The 22,838-nt window shown below is 42.6% G+C and overlaps 1 protein-coding gene across 7 annotated transcripts in view; it reads left to right on the forward strand.

Moving 5' to 3' along the window:
* The window catches only part of pleca (plectin a), a 94,532-nt gene that overhangs the window by 26,766 nt on the left and 44,928 nt on the right, over positions 1–22,838 (forward strand). Inside the window, exon 1 of one of the 7 annotated variants that reach the window (XM_069176260.1) lies at positions 21,264–21,419. The exons of the other annotated variants lie outside the window; for them this stretch is intronic. Within the exon in view, the coding sequence (XP_069032361.1) occupies positions 21,317–21,419 (103 nt within the window). The 5' untranslated portion in view covers positions 21,264–21,316. Of the gene's footprint in view, positions 1–21,263; positions 21,420–22,838 lie in introns of those variants that run through there. 7 annotated transcript variants of the gene reach the window in all.

Here is a 22,838-nt window from a genome sequence, read left to right on the forward strand (position 1 = left end):
TTTTTTTAATTTTTATTTTTACTTCCTGACTCCTGTCATCACCATCGTATGCATTCAGGACCGCCTTGTTCCCCCCCCCCCCCACGATCCTTCCCCAGTGGAGACTTCCTTATCGTATGGATGAAGGCTGAAGGAAAAAAAAAAGAAAAAAAGTTCAGTTTTGCTTGTTTTCATGGATGTTGATCCATTGTTGAAATGGAGGAATGATAATCCTCCGGTCTCCCTCGCTCGCTCCCTGCGTGTTTTTGTGGGATAAAAGGAATGAAAAGCTTTTGTTTCCCTTTGTGTCCAGGCGTGACCACAGCGATTGGACCGGGGGTCAGAGGGAAAGATTGTGCTGAGAGGGTGTGTTTTATGAGCGTGTGTGCGAGATGCTGTCCGGAGGCTGCTGCTGCTGCTGCTGCTGCTGCATGCGGCACGCTGAATGCTGAATGCTGAATGCTGAATGCGTCTGCGCCGGGAGATGCAGAGCACAGCGCCTGGTGCAGAGTGGCTGCTGCATCGCCGTGGTAACAGCAATTGCCCTGCCCCCGAGTCAGGGATGGGGACTGTTGGTGCAGAGAGCGTGGTGAAAACATGTTCATGAAACCCTGCAGTTATGGAGGAAAGCTGTCTCCGTAGAGCTTGTGTTCGTTTAAAGTAGTGTTTACATCACTGAAGTTGGCTCCTCCCACTTCCTCACTCACAGGCATCTCACTACTTTAATACATGGCGTCAATTCAAGTGCCTCGTACAGATGTAGTTCTACGCATGAGCTGGGCATCAAACCTACATGTCTTTTGTAATGGATTAAAATGTATCTATAACAGTGAACGAGTAAAAGATGTGTTGGATGAGATCAAGCACTGCAAGTTCAAATTCATAGGCTTTGTGACATCCTTTTTGATTAATAGATTTTGATTTAACTTCAAATTTTGTCCGTTTCAGACAACGACATCTGAGCAGATTTCTTGTACACATCCTAGAAATGTTAAACATGCCCTCATAATATTTAAAAACTTTGTAAAATGAAAAAAGCTCATATTTCTCTGTAACTTTAGGTACCATAAAGGCGTTAGAATGATGGCAACCCACGTCTTCACTGAGTTTAAGGCATGCCAGCTACGGTTTACTTGACCTGTTGTTGCTGTGACAACGCATTAAATATAACATTACCACTTGCTCAATAATACATCACCATGTATTTCATTACTGCTTGATTAGTAAGGCAAACTTTGAGTACGTTTTTAAATTGGCATCCACCCAACTTTTGTGAAATCTTTGTCCCCGTGGCATCTTAATTTATTCAAATGCTACTCCTCTCCTCCCATTTCACTCTCACCCTGCAGGTACAAAAGTCTGCATGGCTCGTATTTCCACACTTAGTTTATCACATTCAGGCCATGGAGATTCCCATACTCCGGCATGTAATTAAGAAAAAGATTAAAAACAGCCTGATATTTATAGAGACAGAAAGCCTCCAATTTAAGAAGGCAGAACCCAACCAGACTGATGAAACCGGGCTCAACTCAAAGAAGAGCCTTTTTTTTTTTAAAAAAGCTGTTGTGTGCGGAGCTGAAGTTTGTCTGGAGCACTTCTGGCCTGGCAAAATGCGGTAACACTTTTTGGAGGAGTTTTCCAGGGGGCGGAGGCCTTTAAATGATCCTGGAGAGGGATCTGAAGGAGGCCTCCCTGTTCGGACAGGCTGAGAATGTTTTCCCCAGGGCCGCGGAGACAAAAGCTCCCTCGCTTCACCGGGCGCTCCCAATGGAGATACTTAATATGTTGGACACTGCTGCTTACTCAGTTCATTTGTAAGCATGTTGTCACCTCATGACCATTACTCTCATTGTCCCCCTTTTTTTTTTTTTCTTTTTCTTTTTTTGTCAGCTATTCTCAAACACTTTGTACAGAATCAGCTCTTTAACACAGCAGCCTGTTGATGCTCTCCTGTATGTGTTGAGACAAGCAAAGCCACTATTGAAAGGTGGCCTTCGTGCCCTGTCGCTGTATTCTCGTAGGAAAACAACCTTGTACTGGTGCCTGCTTCACCTCTTTCTTCCAGCCTATTCTCTGTCTTGACCCAAATATTTTGAGCTGATTTCAGGCTTATGCAGATCTCAGCACAGTGATGGAGGAAAACTTTTGGAAAGACATTTTTGGATGCAACATTTGGCTGCATCATTAAAACATTTAATGAGCCTGACCCCCCCCCCACCCCCTTCTCCCACCACCACCACCACCACCCTCCACTGTCTGCAACTTGTTTTTCTGCCATCTTGGCCAGGTCACCCTTTCAAATGCGGTTACCGATTTCAAATATGCTTAGCTGGTTAAATTAGTCTCACATTTAATTGTTTGTAATCAAATAAGAAAAGGAGCGATTCCTTGCAGGAACAATGTGAGCGCTGTTAAAATATTGTGTATATGGCTACGTGTGTTTTTAAGCTGCCTCTACACCACGGCCTCAGTCTTATCTTTATCAGCATGTTTTCACAAACAGCGCTCTGTTATGAATGATGCTTTCTGAAGGTTACGTGCTGCTGAAAGAAAGATTGCTGTGTTTTTGAAGCAGCGCCGGTTCGAGCCGGGGATATCCAGTTAAAAGGGAGTTCAGGGCGGGTGTCAGAGCACTTGACCTCTGAGGGGTGTCGTGTTCCCGGAGTGCAACGGCTAAAAGGTAAAGCAACTTCTTGACATCTGGCAGGTTCCCTCGTGAATGCTGCGCAAACAGATCTCTTTTGAAGTACTTCCACATTGCCAGTATAGGCGTACATACCAACATTATAATTATATAATGTTCTTATATTTTCACTTTAAAGTAGTAAGTTGATCTTCTGTCCACAAAAAAGCGATGGAGTTGTGACAAGATGTAAAAAAACAACTAAAACTGTTGGCTTTGGGAAAATATTGTCAAAAGGCATCATTTACTTTTTCCCAAGTTCCAAAAAACATGCATATACACACTTGTGCTTTAGTAAATTAATATAATTTATGGAAACTAGCAAGAAAAGTCACAATGAACAGTTAAAAGCTGAAACATGCGATCTGTGCGACTGCAGGTTGCAGCCTCGCAAATGGAAACTGGAGAAACACACTGAAAACAAAAAACCTAAAAATAGACGTCAGGATCACCACGTTTGGTTTCCTGTATCTAGTGATGGATCCAGCGCAGCCATTGGAAATCTTCTCGGGTACTGCAGTATGCACGTTTGTTGTTGGGCTGCAAGAAACTATCACTTTCATCATCGATTACACGGGTTGCAACTCCATATACTGCGATACTGTAAACAAGATGATACATGATATTTTTCTATTTTTTTTTAATTTGATTTCAAGGAAACATCATTGTATAAAGAGCACACAACCACATCCATGAAGCCCGACTTCACCTTTTTTATGCAATCAGTGGGATATGCACCGCATTGTACCATTGTAACACTGCTTTTGTGCAATCTGACGAATAGCAATGAATCTTTGCATGTAAACTATTAATTAAAAATCATTGCAGTTTTTGAGAATTGATACAGCATCGCAAAATATCATATCGCAATGCTCAAGTGTATCTCATGTTCCTAGGGGTCTGTAAACCAAAAATGAACATAAATATTTCCTAGAGCTCAAACTGATGTCTTCCAAAAGCTTTTTGCATTTGACAAATGGTCCAAAACCCAAAACACATTCACAGTCATGAGACTGGAAGAAGTGCCATCGACTAGTTGTTTCAGTTCTAGAACTAGACCAGACTTAATTGGATTCATTTCGTTCATTCCCTTTTTTTTTGTCATAACAACAGTGTCTGGTGCTCAGACAGGATGAACAACTCAGGAATGTTACTGCTCCCAAAACAGAAATATGTTGGGTTTTTTTTTTTGGTTATGAAAGTGTGATAATGTGAGGTGAAACGCCCTCTACTTTCATTACCACATCCAGTTGGACAAATTAACCGTATGTGGACCCTCCTCAACCAAATGTGTCTGGCTAACATCATAACGGAGTTATTATTCTGTTGTTTCCTGAGGAGCTACAAGTACACCATTAAGATTGGAATCTGTAATCTGAGGATCAATAAGTGTTCTACTAGGATTTGCTTCCTGAATTTCCTTCAATATCCTGTGTGTGGGTGTGTGTGTGTGTGCGTGTGTGTGTGTGCGTGCGTCTGCATTCATGCTCTTTGATATCTGCAGATAAGAGTTCAGTCCAACGTCAGATCAGCATTTTTTTCCCTTCGCTGCTGCACTTTCTGCCTGCCAAGAATCCCCAGCATAAAATGATCCACGAGGACAATGTAGGCGATAAATACGCGGCTGCTCCCATTTGAACAGAGGAGGGTTGCTGTTAAAAAATATTTGACACTCATGAAAGATCAAAATCAGAAGTTTCCTGTACAGTTGTCATTCTTGAAAGCATCATGTGACCTCATTCATTCGCCGTGTCTGTCGGATGTGGCTGATGCACGCATCCTGTCTGTTTTTCATGCTCTTGACACGAAGGGCTCATGTTTCACTCTCAGCAGCTCTCGGATGCTTCGGTCGTTATTGAAGCTGCAGGAATGGGTGGATAGCTATGTTTCAGATTTCTCACCTGTTTCTGTCCAGCGAGAGACAAGATTCACTCCAAGTAGAATAAAAAAAAAAAGTCATATTGTGTTTGAAGTGTAAACCTCTACACTGAATGCAGATACCTAAAAACATATGAAGGTGCTCCTTCACTTCCCCACAGCTCTGCGATTTAGGGTCTTTCAGATCATTGTTTTGGCTTTGCAGCATGCAAGTTTACTGTTTTGGTTAAATCTCTTCAACACAGTTTTTGGCAGCAGCAGTGAAAAAGTTCTGATAAATCCACTGTACACTTCCTTCCTAAGCCTCTAGTAATAAGCAGCTAAAGATCTAGATAATTCCCTCTGGAGTTGATGGAGACCAAAACAGAGCTACAAGAAAAGTGAATATTGGTCTTAAATTCATCAGGTCAGAAAATGTTTGCTAACAAATTAGCTACTTACTTAAAAAGGTGATATGGTGGCGTTGTGTTTGCACCTTAACCGTAACTTTACAGGTTAAGAAGGTAGAATACTAAAACTCTCCCCTCAAAATGATCCAATTAAGCCTTCATGCTGTCGTTGAAATGATAATCTTGCCTCTCAGTAGCCTTGATAGGCTTTACAGTCCCTAGTGTGCAACTATCGAGGCGGGGTTCCTGCAGTAGACTGAATGTTTTCCCTCACACACCTCAGCACATCGTAGTAGAATCCGTGTTGACAGTCTGACCTTGAGGGATGAATTCAGCTCGCACAACCCCGTGAGTGTTAATGAAACCCCACCCGGCTCCTGACCTGAGGCGACTTCGACAGTGACGCTCGGCCCCGCTTTAGCTGCAAACGTCTCTCAAACCACCTCGTCTGGCTTGTCGTTTCATTGCAGTAGACTTTCCGACGCATTTTAAGGGTCTTCGTTGCCAATTTCCTGAGTTTGACACAAAATTTGACGTTTGAAATCGCAAATGAGACCAAACCAGTAGTCTCAAAAAAAAAGTGGGAACCTTTTAATCGCCCCTCAGTTATTAATGTGCACAATAGTTCAGAAACACATTTTTCTACACAGAACTGTCAAAACAGGATTCGGACTTTGATTGAAACATACGTGAAGCAATAAATCGTTTCAGTTGCACAAACTAAACCCACATCTCAGAGTTGTTTGCCTATTTTAAATTAATATATGTAAAAGTAATGGAGCAGGCCCAGCTCTTTAATTAAATAAAAAAAAAGGTTTCAGCAGGTAAAGAAAACGTATGCTCTTCCAAGTGCAATAAAACGAAGGCAGTCCAGCCACTTAATTGCGAGTCTGCTATAATGAAGAGTGTGTAGTCAACGTGTATATTCAGTGGGGTCGGTTTGGGGTCCGTATTGCTCAGTAATAGTCAGTGTAATCCTGTTAGAGATGTCAGCGAGTCCGTCAGTCATGCTGGTTGATAACTGTGGCCTCAGTGCCGGCTGAGTAGCCTCCAAACTTAGCTGATGTGATTACATAATGTCATTAACCTCAGGTTTCCTGTAATTCAGAGGGGCAACTGCGGCCGTAATTTGACACATCCTCTCTAGTCTTCCACTCCTTCCTTTAATCCTCCCGTTGGTGGAGCGTAATTACACTCGTCTTGCTTTGTTTTGTCAGGGAAAGGGGACTCGGCAGGGGGATTGAAACCAGGTGTCTCTTAAACCGCTTGTCAGATGAGGGGTGACTCTGCAGAGTTTTGTTTGAACTTTATCTGAAGTGGCCACGAGGTGGCGCTGTGAAGCTGCTGCAAACTTAGAAAACAGTGAAGGCCTTAATGAGTTCGCATGCATCCAGTTAAGTGCTGCTGTTTTCCACATTCATTACTGTGGCTGTACTTTTCTTTAATCCTGCCTGAATTGGCCCTGTGGTTTACGCAATAATCTGTATCTTGTGCCATTAGCAGCACTTTCTCCAGTAGCTCTGGCAATGTTCAAACCATAAAGAAGCTGGTTGTTTGTGTGTCAACTCCCACCCAGCCTGTAAAATGCAATCTTTCCCTTTTTACTGCCAGTTAAATCTTAAAGAGTACGTTTATGAAATATTAAGATAGTTTCCTTTGGAATAAATGTAATTTTCCCTAATTGAGTTTGCTCTTTTTTCTTTTTCTCTCTTTTCAGGTAAGTTGCTGAGTTAAAACTCTTGTCATGTGGTTCCTGGGTGACAGTAGGAGGCTGGGTGAGCGCCTCCTCCATGTTCTGCAGATCAAACATGATGGCACATGTTTCTTTCTGTGTTTGTTATCTCAAGCATCTTGTTTCTGTTAACCTTTTAAGCCCTAGAGGCCCCCAATTGGGGGCCAGGGAGAAAACTTAGCAAAAACTATTATTAAAATATGGACATGTATACTGATATTTACACATCTGAACAACTCTCACAAGTGTTCCCTTTATTATTACACCAACATTATTCAAATAGATCTCGTGGTTGCAGAGATATACTCTTTTTATTATGGGTATGTCATTTTTTTAGCAGAGGCCTAAAAAAATAGGTGTATTTTTAAAACGTTTATGCTTTGGCATAATCTGATAAGATATTTTGAAGATATTTGGGTGTATTTTCCCGTGAAATTCTAATTTATTTTCCACCTATTCTGCACCAGTTTTTTTGTATGTAGTGTCTTCAAATGAATGCAGCTTTTTGTTTGATATGATAGTGACTGGGGACACTGTCCTGTTGTTGTCTGTGGCCGGAGAAGCTGCAGGGCGTTTGCCATCATGTCTGGTATGCTCTTTACTCTGATGCCAAGCAGAGTGAGTTAACTGGATGTGATCTGCAGCTCGAGGCCATCTCTCTTTCTCTTCTTTTGTATCTCTACTGAAAAGTTTAACTCCTATTTGAGAAGAAGAGCTTGCATGTGCCGGAGTCCGTTTCTGCAGTCTGAGGGTCCTTTTAATGTGTTTAATTTCTTTATCAATTACTTACTACTTAAAATGTGTTATTTGAGAATCAATCAATAAGTATGTTAAAAAAAATGATCACAAATGTGTCAAATGGTTTGGCTGGTTTGTTTTGTTATTAACGTGCGACCAACACTAATGATATTCAATTTACATTTATATAAAATGAGTAATCCTTGTCGGTGTCCATGATACCCAACACGGATATCTACAAACACAAACACACTGTATTTCTGCAAAATCATACTTGTTTTTGTTTTTTTGAATCCCTCGCTTTTGACATTTATGTTTGTCAGTAATTGTACGTCGTAAAGCCCTTGTGCTTGTGCCATTCCCAGAATTTACCCGGCATGCGATGAAGTTATAAAAGCTGCAGGGTCTGTTCGTTCGCCAACCCTCACCGCAGGCATAACAGCCGACGACAGCCAACAAGGCGCCCTGTCGTATGAAAACCTCGACTCTTTCCTCGTGGGACCTCTGCTTTGGCATTTTCCTCGCAGCAGATCGCAGTTACTATCGTGAATATGTCTCTTGGTGGTGCAAAGTATTGGAGAGATCTGGAAAAGGCAACGTGGACAAGGGGCATTGTGAGGAGCTGGACAGTCAAAGGGCTTGTTTTGAAGTTGCCCCTTTCACACTATGTCATGGTTGGGTTTATGAGGAGGGCAGGCTGATATATAGGACTCCACTAATGGCACCCCACACATATCATGCTGACAAAGTGGCCTCAGTGTCTTTGAGACAAAGAGATTTGTAACTACCCAGAGTCTCATCCAGTGCTTCGTCAAAGTACCTTTTAAGTAGTTTTTTTCTTGCTCGTTTGGCAGTCAAAAACACCACTGTGGCACCTTTTGCCTTAAATCTCCTCACAAATAGTTTTGGATGGAGCGCTTCTTCAACTGGTAGTTAGTCGGTCTCCTTCAAAGCCTGAGAATGAGGTTATTTTAATGAGCCAGGACTGAATTCCCAACAAACAGAAACACTGGAGCTTCCTGATTTATGCCCCGCAGCTTCCACGGAGAAGAAGTCGTTCAGGTGTGACGCTTTTCCTCTGTCAAACTTGGAGACAAATGGAGATGCACAACTGCGTACACCTGGGTTTATATTAGAAACGGTCTGATGAGGTTAACACACCCTCCTGTCAAACCACAGAGCTACTTTCTATTGGAAACTTTGTAGATTTTATCCATGTTGTATCCTCAGAAACACCGAGAACCTAAAGGAATATTTCTCTGAAAAATATTTTGAGAGTCCAATACTTTCCCTTTTGTGGCTCCTAAAAGTTTGAGCGTCTTCATTTAATAAAAACAAAAAAAAAACAGCAACTAATCTGATTGTATTCTCAGCAGTTGGAGTGGATTCCAAAAAATACATTTTACACTATTAAAGTATGTCGTAAACTGTTCTCACTTTGACAATAAATCAATAGAAATTCCCTTTCAGTGGTGCTTAGTGCTTGTGAGGAGGTGCATTGACTTGCGTTGAAGAAGGTGTGAGACATACTGAACATGCAGATCGGCGGTTTTGAGTTTCAGTGGAATAGTCCTTGAAATAGGTCAGTTTGTGTTTTGTGGAGGTGTGTTTGCATGGTAACACGAAAAAGCCGCATCTCCAAAATAATGTCAAAACCAGACCACGCTCGCCTTATCCTGCCAGTTTTGAGATGTTTTTATCATCTGATGTTGTGATGAGCCAATGAGGCGCTCTCACTTCCAGGAAGAGTCGGTGTCTGTTTTTTGTGTTGCCAGTAGCAATTCTATCACCTCTGGCCACCGTTCTGGCCTTGTACTATTTTTACTCATATTTCTATGGTGTGTCACGTTACCATGGCTACAGGCATTCCTGGCTGGCCCTGCCCTATCATGGGTTTTTTGATGACTCATTGCAGCGGTCAGTCACACACACAGAAACTCTCATGTTTCCTGCCCTTCTGCTGCGTGCTTCCTCTGAATCATACCATGCTCTTATGATCCGATTTGGCAAACGGTGGCAAAGTGCATTCATCCATTTGCTGCATTTCAAGTCATCCATTTTAAATCCCTGATCATTCAGACCAAGTTCGGCTATTCTTTACACGCTGCAGTGTTTCAACTTTTAAATGCTTTGCATTATTCTGTTGACCCTGCATCTGTTTCATGACTCCCCGACTTACCTCAGGAATTTCTAATAAAAGTGGTTTTGGCAGTGTCATGGTGCTGCTCAGTCCGATGTGCATCCATTAGCTGCTCAACGTTTCAGCAAGTTCAGCTCGGTTCCCTCCAGACAAGTCATATTCCAGAGCTTTTATACTGAAGGACATTTATAGTCTGAGTGCTTTGTGCAATAACACATAAAACGTTCAGTCTGATAGGTTTGCTTTCCTTTTAACCTAATAATCCTCAAACTCATATTAAAAGCATCTCACTGATATTGGTGCTCTCTTTAGAGTTTAGTCATTGGTGCTACAAACACCATCTGAGTTTCAGCTATCTTTTCCCCTGTTTATTGCTCATTCGGCGACAGAACGGGAGCCTGCAGTCTATTCAGATTCAACATGTTGCTGAAGGACGGTTTGGCATTTTGAGGGTGTGAACTTTGAACCCAGGGAGAGCTTGGGTGGCCCGTCTCACCTCAGCTGTCTGCTCATTTACAGACATGGCTGGTTTGTTTCAGTCCCAGATTGGCTGATGTCAAGTAGTGATCATAAACTGTTCTGTCACTGCTCTGCTGTCTGCAGAGACACAACTGCACCTGAAGTCAGTCACCTCATTATTAAACACTGATATCAGCTTGATATTCCCTATATATTGTAGATATGGTGTGATTCATTAGGTTTAAAACACAGCGTTCCCTCTCTGTTGTCCAGAGTTGGTATGCAGGTGTCGTGACAGGTATCATGCTGCGTTCTGCCCGCCCGCTGAGAATTAAATGCATCTCGCAGCACCGCGAGAGAAATTACAGAACAATTTGAGTCATCAGTGTTTTATTAGACCTGGTAGGAGCATTTCATTCATGCAATTGATCTGAAGTTTTCCTTGATTAATCTCCATATTTATGTCGATAATATAATTCCTAATATATATTAATTTATTAGAATGTCTCATATCCTATATCAGGCACCATTATAGTTTGTAGTTGTCTTCTGTATTGGGTATATGAAAGCAATAAACATTTATATTGAAATAAATACAATTGTGAGAGAATTTTGAACTCAATTCTCAGCAAAAATTATTTTCATTTTATCCACAATCATGTAGCCCGGCTAAGTTTTCAGTCGTAATGCCCAAAGTTGACGAAGGCCAATTTTGATACCGCTGAGCACAGATCATCAGTCTGCCTTAGAATAATATTTTCAAATTCATTGTACATGAGGTGGACAGATGTAAAAGTACAAGTTTAAGAAGAACAGATGGAGCAAAGAAGACAGATGAAGTGACACCCTTTAATACTTGCTTATCCAATTGGATTTTATTTCACTGCAGACAGTTTACCAAGCAGAATGGGATTAGCTCGTTGTTGAGCGGCATATTTAGTGCAACTTAACGTCTGATAGTTGCAGAATTTATCACCAGATACGTGCGTTTACTGTTGAGCAATACTCCTTTCTCATTTTTCCCACTGCTCCGTTTCCAGATGTGAAAACGCAGACTTGCATCTAACGACTTTGAAGACAACCTTATAGCTTAAATTCCTCGCTATGAAGTGCGTACTGGAATGTGGAGAGCACTCAATCTGCCAGTCGAGTTGAATGGGGTTATTTTGAAGCGGCCACTGTCACCTTGAGTTGTTGTCATTCTCTCGTCCAGCGCCACCAGCACCATGGCAATGAGCTTTCATTGCAGATTTAAGAGGCTGACAATAAACCAACTTCTTTATTTATATGAAAGCAAAGGTTGGAAAACCATCACCTGGCTGTGCCTCAAATAAGTCAGGATAACCTCTATGCTTTGGTGATTTTTATTTTTTATTTATCATGCGGTCTTCATTTTAAATAAAGTATTTTAATTCCCATTTGCTTGATGATGAATTTTTGATGATGCATTGATTTTTGTGCGCTACGGGAAAGACTTGAGTTGAAAGTTGAAGCTGCGAGAGGTTTGACGCAGGCACAGACGGTTTCATTTCTCTCCATCTGCGATTTATGTGGTGGTAACCAAACAAAACTCGGTTGCTGCCGTTTTCTTTGATTTAGATCCACGGGACAGGTAATGGGGAGCACATGGAGATAAAGTCTGCATCCAATGAAACAACTCAACACAGGCCTCAACGTTTGTTGACGAATCAAAATGCCACTAAATTCTTGCGCAGTGAAAGATCTGTTTTCTTCCAGCAGAAGAGATTTGATCCGCTGTGCCATGCATCAAGAATTTATCCCTGCTTGCAAAATGCAGCAAATCAGCCATGTTTATGATTTGTGATTCGTTCTTCCAGACATCTTCACTTACTGCGTCAGTACATAATTTCATTTTTTTATGATAGGCGATCAAAATGCTGTGGAGCTGGCAGCACATCGTTTGTCCTGGTATGAACTGCAGCGGAGACTCGTCGGGCGCAAAAACAATTAGCAGCGATTGTTTTGATGTTGCCATGCCCCAGAGGGGCGTGGCCATGTCCATCTGCATAGTCGGATAAATCGTCGGGAATAGAAATGGACACCGAAATCACTTTCAAATACATTCTATTGTACTTGTACCAAAGTTTATGTGGCGTACATGATGTTGAAAGCCCGTTAAACACTTCAGCATTATTATTAGCTTGTGCTTTTTTCCCCCAGACCTGCCATGTCTCGCCTCGTTTTCTCTGCCATTTATTTTTGAAACATTGCTCCCAGTAGAGCACGAATCTGCTTCACATTTATTTTCTTGACAAACAGGGTGAAGATTAACAAGCAGCAAGAGATTTTTATTAAGGAGATTATGAAATGCTCGCAGGGATGAATAATTATTAGAGACTGCTCTTAACATAAGTGACGCCAGATGTTTGCCTTGTATTTGCAAAGCTTGAAGCGCCTCATCATTTCTCCGCGGTGGGTGCTCTAAACTGTCTGGAGCTCTTAATGTTATCTGCTTTGCGCACTGCAGTATTTCATAATTACAGAATTATAGTCAACCAGTGCAGCTGTCAAAAGAAGGGCACATTTCCCTATGCAAAAACAAAAAATGGGGAAAAACCTCACCGTCCCCAGCAAACATTTTCCAAATCTCTTGTTGGTATTTTTTGCCCTACGTTGGCAGCTGTGGTGGTCCTGGACTTCATATTGCTTTCCAGTTTCAGTCGGTCTCTCAGGAGGTTGAGTAACAGAGCTTGAACACAGGCACAATTGTCTTCATTTATGTGGAAAGAAATAACTTGATGGCTTTTCCATTTGGGTTTGCAGAGTTGGCTGGTTGGGGATGTGTTGAGGGGAAAGCAGACCAGACTGTGTTAGTACTTGCAGTGTTTGACCTTTTTAAGTTTAGTCTTTCCAAAGTACACAAACCTCTGGAAATAATTTGTGACTGACTTTATATTATATTGGGCCTAGCCAGCAGTTTAACATACAATTACTGCTGTTCATTTTGTACCCCTTGCTTTTATATTGTTGAAGACTTGCAACATGAGCTGTCCCTGCTGTGTGTTGTCTTATTGCATGGTGGATTTGCCCCTCTGGCCTGTTGATTGTAGGTTGTATATAATCTCTGCTCCTGATCACATGTTTTACCTGCCAGCGCCCTCCCTCCCTCCCTCCTCTGGATACCCAGTGTTATAAATGGAGAATGAGTTGTACTCTAACTTTGACAGTTGACGCTGTGATTCATCGTTATTTGAGAGAAATCTTCCGACCAAGCAGGCGATGTAATATGGCTGGCGGCCGTCCAACATGACTGATTGAAAATATTTTTTTTTTTTAAGAAGTGTGTTGTGTATTATTTCATCATGCACAGGATACAGTATATGTTATACTCAATAAGCTCTCAGACAGTTATGCAATGTTTCAGTATGTTTTCCAGATGTTTGGATCCCTACCACCTACTGTATTACAGAAGGGACACTGTCTTTCAGGGTCACATTATACACATCTTCTGTTTCTGCATCCAAGGTCTTTATTTGAGCAGTTATACATTACAGTGTTGTATCGTATCGTGCATATCGTTCATGTCGGGTACTGCGCATTTTTAAATCTGTGTTCTTTTACTGAAACTTTGCCATTGATGTCATGTGTGAATATCTTGTTATCTGTGTTATGAGGCAGTAATGTCTTTGGTCTTTTTGTTATTCATTTGTTTGTAATTCTTCGACTCTGTTTGGATCATTTTCCACACTCTACTAGCTTAGCTTAGCACGATGTCTCTTCTTCCGGGGAGAAAGGACTGAATTGACTGCTTGATTGTGGCAACTATAGTTTTTTTTAAGAGTACCATTTCAGTCATTTTGAAGATGCACACCTACAGAATACCAGTGTCTCAAACATGCTAACAGCATTACAGATAGGGCTCGTGCAACCATTGAAATAATTCTCATCCAAATAATTGCAAACACCAGTGTCTGAAACAAACTAATAGTTCTTCAACTCTGTCAAATTAAATAAGTAGATGTGGATAGTGTGACTCTCAAACCTTTTACATCAATGTTGTCAGATAATGTCAACTAACCATCATTGGTGAGAACATTTGATTATCTCTGTCATATTTCTATAATAATAAACTACATTTTGTTTTATCACCTAATCCTTCCCAATCACGACTACACTTGCCAGTAATTCTTGGACAGTCTTAGCTGAAGATGTACATACAGTTTAGCTTGTTCATTATTGGATTGTTGCACATTCTGTTTGAAGCTGGATAAGGTGGTGGTTTGTTTTGTAGCAACACGGATGGTACACACCTTATTCGTTTCCCTTCCGATCCTTTTGGTTTCTTTTCGCATCCTGTGTGCCCACACCCCTCTAGATTCTCCTCCTCTCCTCCCTCTCGCCTCTCGTCTGCACTGTTTCTCTTGCGCCCGGGGACTGAGGAGGTAGGAGGGGTCATGAGCATCGCTGCTTCTCCATGCTGACTCATGATGACAATTGGCTGGATAAATTCTTTATCACAGGGAAGAAGGGCTTGTTTGCGAGATACTGCATGCAAACACTGTATATTGAAGTGTTAATAGTCCAAAGAAGAAATTCCTTGAGGATCTGAAAGAAAACTAAAGAAGTCAAAATGGTGGCTGGAATGGGAATGCCATTAGCCGATCTGACGGCAATCTATGAGCTTCTCCTCAGAGATGGTATCATCGTGGCCAAGAAGGACAAGCGGCCACAGTCCATGCACCCGGATCTTAAGGGGGTGAACAACCTAAAGGTGATCCGCGCCATGGGTTCTCTGAAATCTAGAGGCTATGTCAGGGAGACTTTTGCTTGGAAACATGCCTATTATTATCTTACCAATGAAGGAATCGTGTACCTGAGAGATTACCTGCACCTTCCACCAGGGATCATGCCTGCAACCATTCAATGCATCCGTCGCCCTGCTTCCTCTGCTCAGGTCCAGACAGTAAAAGACCCCAAATCTTGTATCTCGAAACTGAAGACTGGAGGAACAAACCACAAAAGAGAAGAATATGAAAGGCTACCAAAAGACTTCAGAGGCTCCTACCTGACAACAGTTGGTCGACCTGGGGTTCAAAGCTCAACCTCTTTCAAGAAAGACAAAGATTTCTGCATAGAAGAGATACTTTGGGCCAAGGAGGGTCAAAGTAACAGTTGTGGTGCTTCTCGTCTCCCGACTGAGGACGGAGCCACTCGATGCTTTTACCACATCATCGAGACCAAGCCACCGGCTGCACCAGTTCGTAATTCCTCTTCAGTTGTACCAGAGATCCCCAAAGAGACGCAAACTGTTCAGATGGCTCCCGGTGTCACAGTGACGACTGCTCAACCACCAGCAGCTTTTAAAGAGTCCGGAAGTCCAGTTGTGACAACAAGAAATTTGCATAAAACTACAATCAAGGAGCTTACGAGCGAACTAATACCAGATGATAGAAGAAAAAACGAAAAACTGTCCTTGGAGGTACTTAAAAAGTTTGAACCTGGCATACAAGTGGTGGTGAACCCCCAGAAAATCTCTGTGTTGGCAGGGCGCACTGAAAAGGAAGAGGAAGATGAAAAGGGAAGTATTGAGGACGTAGTTATCACTGATGTAGTGACCCAAGATTTCCATGAGGTGTTATCATGTGACGTTGAGATGAAGAAGCAGCTGGATTTTGAGGTCTTCAGCCTTGTGACAGAAGTGAAAACCCCCGAGTCTGACTTGACAACCCCTCTAGCGGCAGCTTTCAGAAACCCGCCAGAACAAAAAGCAGTGGATTCTGACTTTGTTGATGACGAGAAAGCCAAGGAAGTCCCGGAGAAGAAAGTTCCTGCTGAAGTCATCCCTCAGTTTCATGTTGCCTCGGAGGCTTCCTACACTCCGGCCACGAAGGCAAACTGTCCCGACCCTGTCGTCCCATCAGAGAGTCCAGTAGCTTCCCTGAAGATTCCTCTGCTTCAGGGAGGCTGGAGCTCTCCACCAGAAGACCCTGAGAAAGACCAAGAGGTTCAGAAGGCCTGGCCTGACTTCGTAGAAGGTTTGAGCTTCCTCCTCCTCTTCCTCCTGCTTCAGGCTGTCTGAGTGTTGCTATGGGCACTGGTTCTGTTTATGAGGGTGAGAGAGGGATAATTTGATCTTCGAATGATAGAAGTAATGGTCCCATCATTTCCCATACAGCTAAATAACAACAGACTGCCAATTACGTGCCACTTTATGCAATGTAGGGTGTGCCTGTGTCTTGCTTGAATGACGAGTTATTAAGTCCCAAGTTTTATAACTAAACCTCTTAATGGATTTTATGTATACATTTCTACAATGGGTGTTAAAAAGGGGACTGTTTCAAGCAATATTTTTTTTTCCGCTAATACATATTCAGTCATTTTATAATTCAGCTAATTTCACAGATCAACTACGTGGAACCAGTGTGACTAAAGCTCTAAAACTAGAATATAATTGCACTTATAAGAAGCACTGATCACTGAGCCAGTATTACAGTGCTGGTTTTAGTTGTTACTTTCAATTAGTCCACATGAAGTGTGGCCTGTGATGCTTAACATCTGCTGGGTTTTATGTCCACTGGAAATGTGTCTAATCCTTCCTGTGAAACTAAACAAAAAGCAGGGACTAATTTGTAAGCACTTAAATTATGATTTAACATGCGGTGTGTCCGTGTGGCTCTATTGCCTCGGACCGGCAGAAGTTACAGATCGATGCTGATATATGATTGTTCCATGGACGTATAGAGCAGACGGCTCTCCTGCACTATTTACAGTCTGTATTTCAATTAAAATGCACACGCAGTGTTTCCAGAATCTCCATGGAGAAGTTTGTCAGGGGCTTTATTGCAATCTAGATCAACTCGAATTACTTAAAGACATGTAAATATACCCACTTCCTAGTTAGTTATTATTTTTATATGGATTAACTCTTCGATTAATTCAATCATAATATTATTATTTAGATATTATCAAGGCTTGTATTGTGTCATTTCCATGCGCACATTTGCAGATTTAACTTATTGAAATGCTGAGTCTTTACTATGTATATTCTGTATCTAGAATACATGTTGTGTATTCACCAGATCGACTGTTGTTAATTCTGCCATCTGCTGGGGAAAAAGTGACCTGCTTCAAACACTGTCCTGCTGTCTGGAGATGATTTACATGCATCACCTGCATGTTTGGATGCAGAACGTCCAAAGTGGTCAATTTGTCTTCATCTTCTAAAACGCGCAGCATTTTTAATTTCCCATAAATATACATAACGACTTACAGAACATGTTAGCGTCTTTACAATCCACATATTGAACTGCGAGGCTTTACCTTCATATGGATTCTGCCTGAGAACTTTCCGCTGTCAGGGTTGATACATGACTCAGCAGAGACCGGGAAATGTGAGTCCAATTAAACCACACTCAGCTTTTCCTGCCTGCGCCTCCACAAGAAGGGCGAAGCAGCGGAGCAATCCAGATGAAAACATGTGGCAGTTGCCACCTTCCATCTGCCCCTCAGTTAGCCCAGCCTGCAATGGAAGTAAACTCCAACATTTTAAAAGGCCATACTGTACTTGAATAGATGTGCCACGGCAGAACACAGAGCGAGTAATCTGCTGTCTCCTGGTCCAGTATTATGTGTTGCATTTTTCTGGTAGAAAAGAGAAATTAACAAGAAAAGCTCCAGTGGAAATGAATTTTCCTAGAGACTTCATGGAGGCTTTGATTCAACACGGCCAAGGTAGGAACAGTTCTGTTTCTTTACCAAAAGGTGTCAGCACAGAAATACTTTTTGGCGAGTCTCGGTTGGTGCTGGGGACCAAAGAGGATGTAGCAGGTATCGGGGTGTGTCTCTCACCGCCAGCATATCAGATAACAGACGCGGGCTGGACCTTTTGTTTCTTTGATTAAGTGCCAACACATTGTTTGAGGTGGTTTTAAGATTTTCTTCCCACAGAATTACCCGCTCGCCGTCTGCTTTATTCTGATGCCAGAATAAGGCTGGAGCTAGTTATAGTTTATAACTTAATACTGTGGACCTTGAGTTAGACACCACCCACGCTGCCTGGTAGTGTCTGGTATCATGTTCCCTGGTGTTAAATCCAGGGGAGGTGTGGGCAGCAGGGAGGCCCCTGACTGGCTGATCCGCATCTCTCCCCTGCACAGAACAGTGAATACAAGGCATCCCAGTGAAGGAGCAGGCCTGGGTGGGCTCAGGGATACTGCACAGCTGCATAGATAACATACCATAATGTACACATACTGCATGCTGCCTTACATTTACACAAGTATTTCAACTTTGCCTGTACGGTATCTGGGCTGCAATTATAATGATTCTTTTCCATATTAATTACTTTCTCTGCAAATTATTTAGTCATTAAAATGTCAATAAGAAGCGAAAAATATTTTGTTTTACAACCTAAAACCAAAGATATTTGACCTGCAAACATAGGAAACGGACAGAAGTCGAAAATCTATTTAACCAATTTAATACTACCATATTTTTACTGAGATAATTATTACCAAGAGTTATTTAGTGATATCAGTAAAATCTTCAATCTCTTACGGGCACAGCTTTAAATCAAAGCCATTGCAGAGCCATATAGTGTGTACATGGGGGGATAATTGTAATTGTCTCCAACTGTTTTTTTTTGGTGTTTTTTTTATGGCTCCCACAGAAAAGCCTTTGTTATTGTAGCTCGCTGGCAAAAATAATTTTCCGTTCTTTGTCTAAACCCTGTATAAAAATGTGAATGTGTCCCTGGGAGTCTCTGAAGCCCCGCACATGGACTCCATCCAGGGGCGCTCGTCAGAAACCACCACACATGAGAAGCTGTTTCCACTGCAGGAAAGCCTCACAAATCGAATCAAACTCGCAACGCCGTCTAGTTTTCACTTCCCAGCCTTGCCTCCGCTTCTCCCTCGCTCTCTCTCTCGCTCCCCTTTTTTCTTTTTCTTTTTTTCTCGTGCTTTCTCTGCACGCCCCCCTGGTTTTGATCAGAATGTTGTGAGGTCAGATGTGACTCCTTGGCAGTTCTGTATTTTCTCTAAAAGTTTTGAAGACGCTGGGAGAAGATGGACTTGTGCTGTTGTTTCTGTTCAGGATCACCAGACGGTAGGTTTTCTTTTTCTTCACAGGAATGTGTCATTTTAAAGACTTCTTTGTGCACTTGAGGATGCTACATCAGAAATAAACTGATGCCGAGATGAGTTTCTTGCATTATGCATGTCATCTGAGGGCAGTGCCACTCCCAGAATTAGTAATGTTTGATAAGGTTGCAGATGAAAAACATCAGTGGCATTCCTCTCGCTGCTCCTCTAACCCTACCTGGGCTCGTAGACAAATGTTTTTCCATTTAATATTCGAGGCATTTTGACTGAAATCTAAAGAAGTTTTTACTTAATAACCTGTGAGGTTTGGCTACATCGAGTACGTGGGGGTATGCAGAGAATGCATCACAATATGGGAATGATTGAGCGAACACATACCATGCTCGGAGTGGGCTGACTCCTCCCACAAAGGAGTGGTGGAGTGAATTAAATCCAGACATCTGCTTCCTCTGCTTTTTTTTTTTTTTAATTCCCTTTTGTTCAATCTACACTGTAACTGATTGCCAAATTGCTCTGCCACTTTGGGAGGCTTTGGGGATTTTTGGTTGACATTTTCAAGCTGGGATCATATGAGGTCTCGGCACCGAAAAGAACTGCCAACACTTAAAGATTAACATCAGCCTCTGACAAACGACCCCTTTCTTCTTCGTCGCAAGTTCTGCTTCTGATTGAGCCGCTGGTCTTTGGAGGGAACTTTAAACGTATTCATGCAACTCTCATGCTTTCAGAACAAGGCCTGCACATGAACAGACTTCCGTGTATAGATCGACTCTGCCCTCTCATGCCGAAAGCGGCTTGAAGTCTCGGTTGTGTTGTCTTGTTTTCCGCTTGCTTTATGGAGCACGTGTGTCGTGGTGCATTGCGTTGCTGTAGCTGCGTGATGGTGACACTGGGCTCGGTGTTGTGTTTCCGAGTGGGCCCTCATCATGCAGCTAAGGTTCCTTTTACATTGTTCAGACAACAGAAACATTGGCAGCGATGCCGTTTGTCCTGCAGCGAGATGCTGTTGACGCCTCACCGGTGAAGAGGGCAGGTGTTTTGCATCCTGCAGTTACAGCTCACATCGCTTTATTCCTTGGCAGGTGAAATACTCACAGTTGTGATTATAGCTGACTGATTGGTTTGAACACATCTAAATCACAGTGCTTAAAGTGGCAGAAGGGGCTCAGTCTATTCTGAGGAGAATTTCTCCCTCAAGGCTCCTCTGTGTTTTGACAACAGGACCTGTCCAGAGGACAAATGAAAAGCACTTTCTGATTTAAGGGTTAAAAATGCTGCTGTACTTTGGAAATTCTGGTGGTAAAACTGTATCCAGTTAAAAATGCTTGTGGGAAGCTCATGCACACTGGTTGTGTGCAAGCACATAAGGAAGCAATTAGTAGTCAAGGGAACATAGTGAAGTTACATAACGAGGATGAATTGTTAGTCTGCGATGGGGAAAAATAAAATACAGAGGCATGGATTCAGTATAAATATTTGGAAAAGTAGGAAGGGGGTTGGCTTTGGATGATCCGTGACTCGTAAAGCGTGATGGAAAATGGGCTTCGCTGGGTGAAAGAAAATCTTCTGGAGTCAGTGAATGAGTTGGAAACTTTGAGACTGGCTCAACGTCGATCGCTTTTTACTTTGCTTCTTATCAGGGCTGACCCGAGTCAGGGTGCTCTGTGTGTGTGTGTCAAACAAAGCAGCCTCATATATTAACTCTTAACAGACGGGCTGCAGCGAGCAGCGAGTCAACTCCTGTAGGGCAAAACCAGGGGAGTCACTTGAGCTACGGATGAGAAGAAAGCGTATTTCTAACTACGTCAGGGCTCCGAAGTTGCCTGCGCTTGAAGAACTGGAGCTAATTTTGGAAGTTGAAACGACAAAGACGACTGAATGTATTGGAAAGAGAGGGACAGTTAGCGCAAAGCACAGAGTAAAAGGGGGAGGGAGGGAGGGAGGGAGGGAGGCAGAGAGGGAGGGAGATCATCCACTTCTGCCAGAGGACTGAGTCACAGAGACGAGCGGAGAAGGAGGGGTGCTCTGTCGTTCTTCTGCCTCTCGTAAAAATAAAGTCACGGACAACTTGGCTGCTCGTTTTATAAATTCCAGGATGACACCACACCCCTAGGCGCTGCCCCCTTTTTTTTTTTTTTTTTTTTCCTCCCACACACTCCCCCCACCCTTTCACCTTTAGCCCCCCCCTCCCCTCCACCAAGCGCTCCCACCTGTCTTCAGAGAGGACCGGGACTCTCCACTTTTGTACCAGGCCCGATGCCGACAAGCCCCCCTGGAAATGTGTTCCCAACCCTGGTGGTTGTGGGCCACATCATTACCTTGATCGTTGTCTGGCAGTTGAGAGTACGCAAGAAGCAAGGTAAGAAAAGCTGGAAAACTTGAATCGCTCCGAAGCTGACTAGAGGAGAGCTGAGGGCATTAATGCCTTAAGAGGAAGGTTTTTCCTCAAATCGTTTCGTCGCCGGCCGTCGTCGTCGTCCGTCGTCCCCCTGCTCTCTTTCTCGCCCTGCGTGTGATCGCGCTCCTTCCTTCTCTTCCTCACTGCCCCCCTCTCCCGTCTCGGTTTCCTGTGGTGTGTGCGATGTTGCTGTTAACCCTGTAAATGCTGGCTGTAATGTGATGACGCAGAGGAAGTATTCTTGTGGTGTTGTTGTTTTTTTTTTGGGGGGGGGGGCTTCGTCAGAGCTCTGGTCTGCACACCTCAGCACCAGCTCTGGGTTTTTTCCTTGAACAAGAGTCTCTTAAAGAAAACAAACAAAAAAAAAACGCTCCATCATTTCATCCGCGTTTTGTGTTTGTAGAGATCAGAGTTGTGTAGCTCCCTCGAAGTGACTCGATGCGAGTTTAAGCTCTTACACAACGTCTGCTGGATTCCCTGCATTGTTAAAAGACTTGTGCAACCTGTTACTTGGAATGTTTTCATTGTTAAAAGTTTTCTTCACACATCAGTCATGTGCTGCGGGGGGAAAAGAATTACTACGTTTGACCCAACTGTGCTGTTTGAAGGTTACCTGCAGCCATCTGTGGCTTTTAATGTCACCAGACACACCTCGGGCACATTTTACTGTTGACACAGCTTGTCTCGCCCTACATGTCGACACACCCTCAGGCAATTTACAGGATCTCTGACTGACAGTCTGCAGGTGTTACAAATACAATGGGTTTTTTCTTTTTTTTTTTTTTTTTTTTTTTTGAGAAACCTGTTTGTCCACCAGGCAGTTTGCAACAGTTCATCATATTGGCTTTGTTAGATTAGCTTCATAAAACAATGAAATAGCCTTCAGTTACATCCGGATCCTTCAACTTTTATGGAGCTGATTTAAATTGAAGGGAAATATAACTGTATTGGGTTACACACCATTGTTCAACTGTTGGTTGTTATGCATAACTAACTGATCTGTACATTTCCCTTATCACTCCCAGTGGTCTAAGCTGTGTTGTTAACTGCTTTCAAAGAGGATACACCGTGAGGAGATAAGAGTTGTTTTCCACAATTTTCTTGACTTTGTTTTGACCGGATGAGCAACTTTCAACACGGTGACGAGCCGTCAAAGCAAAGCAAACAACTTTCTCTTTGAAGGAAAGTGCTTAATACACAAAATGTGTTCAGAACATAAGCAAAAACGGACAAATCAAAACCGTCTTATTTCCTCATCTCCTCTTTATCTGTCCGGTTTGACTACACGTGTTCTGTAAACTGCACACCAACTCCAGTGCTGATCAAATAAAGCTCGCCTGGAATAATATTTGACTAGAAAACTATTAGGAAACTCCGTGT

Source organism: Embiotoca jacksoni, unplaced genomic scaffold (genome assembly GCF_022577435.1).
Source record: "Embiotoca jacksoni isolate LCO1_2020_lvr unplaced genomic scaffold, fEmbJac1.0.p SCAF_7, whole genome shotgun sequence".
In the NCBI taxonomy this organism is placed as follows: Eukaryota; Metazoa; Chordata; class Actinopteri; family Embiotocidae; genus Embiotoca; species Embiotoca jacksoni.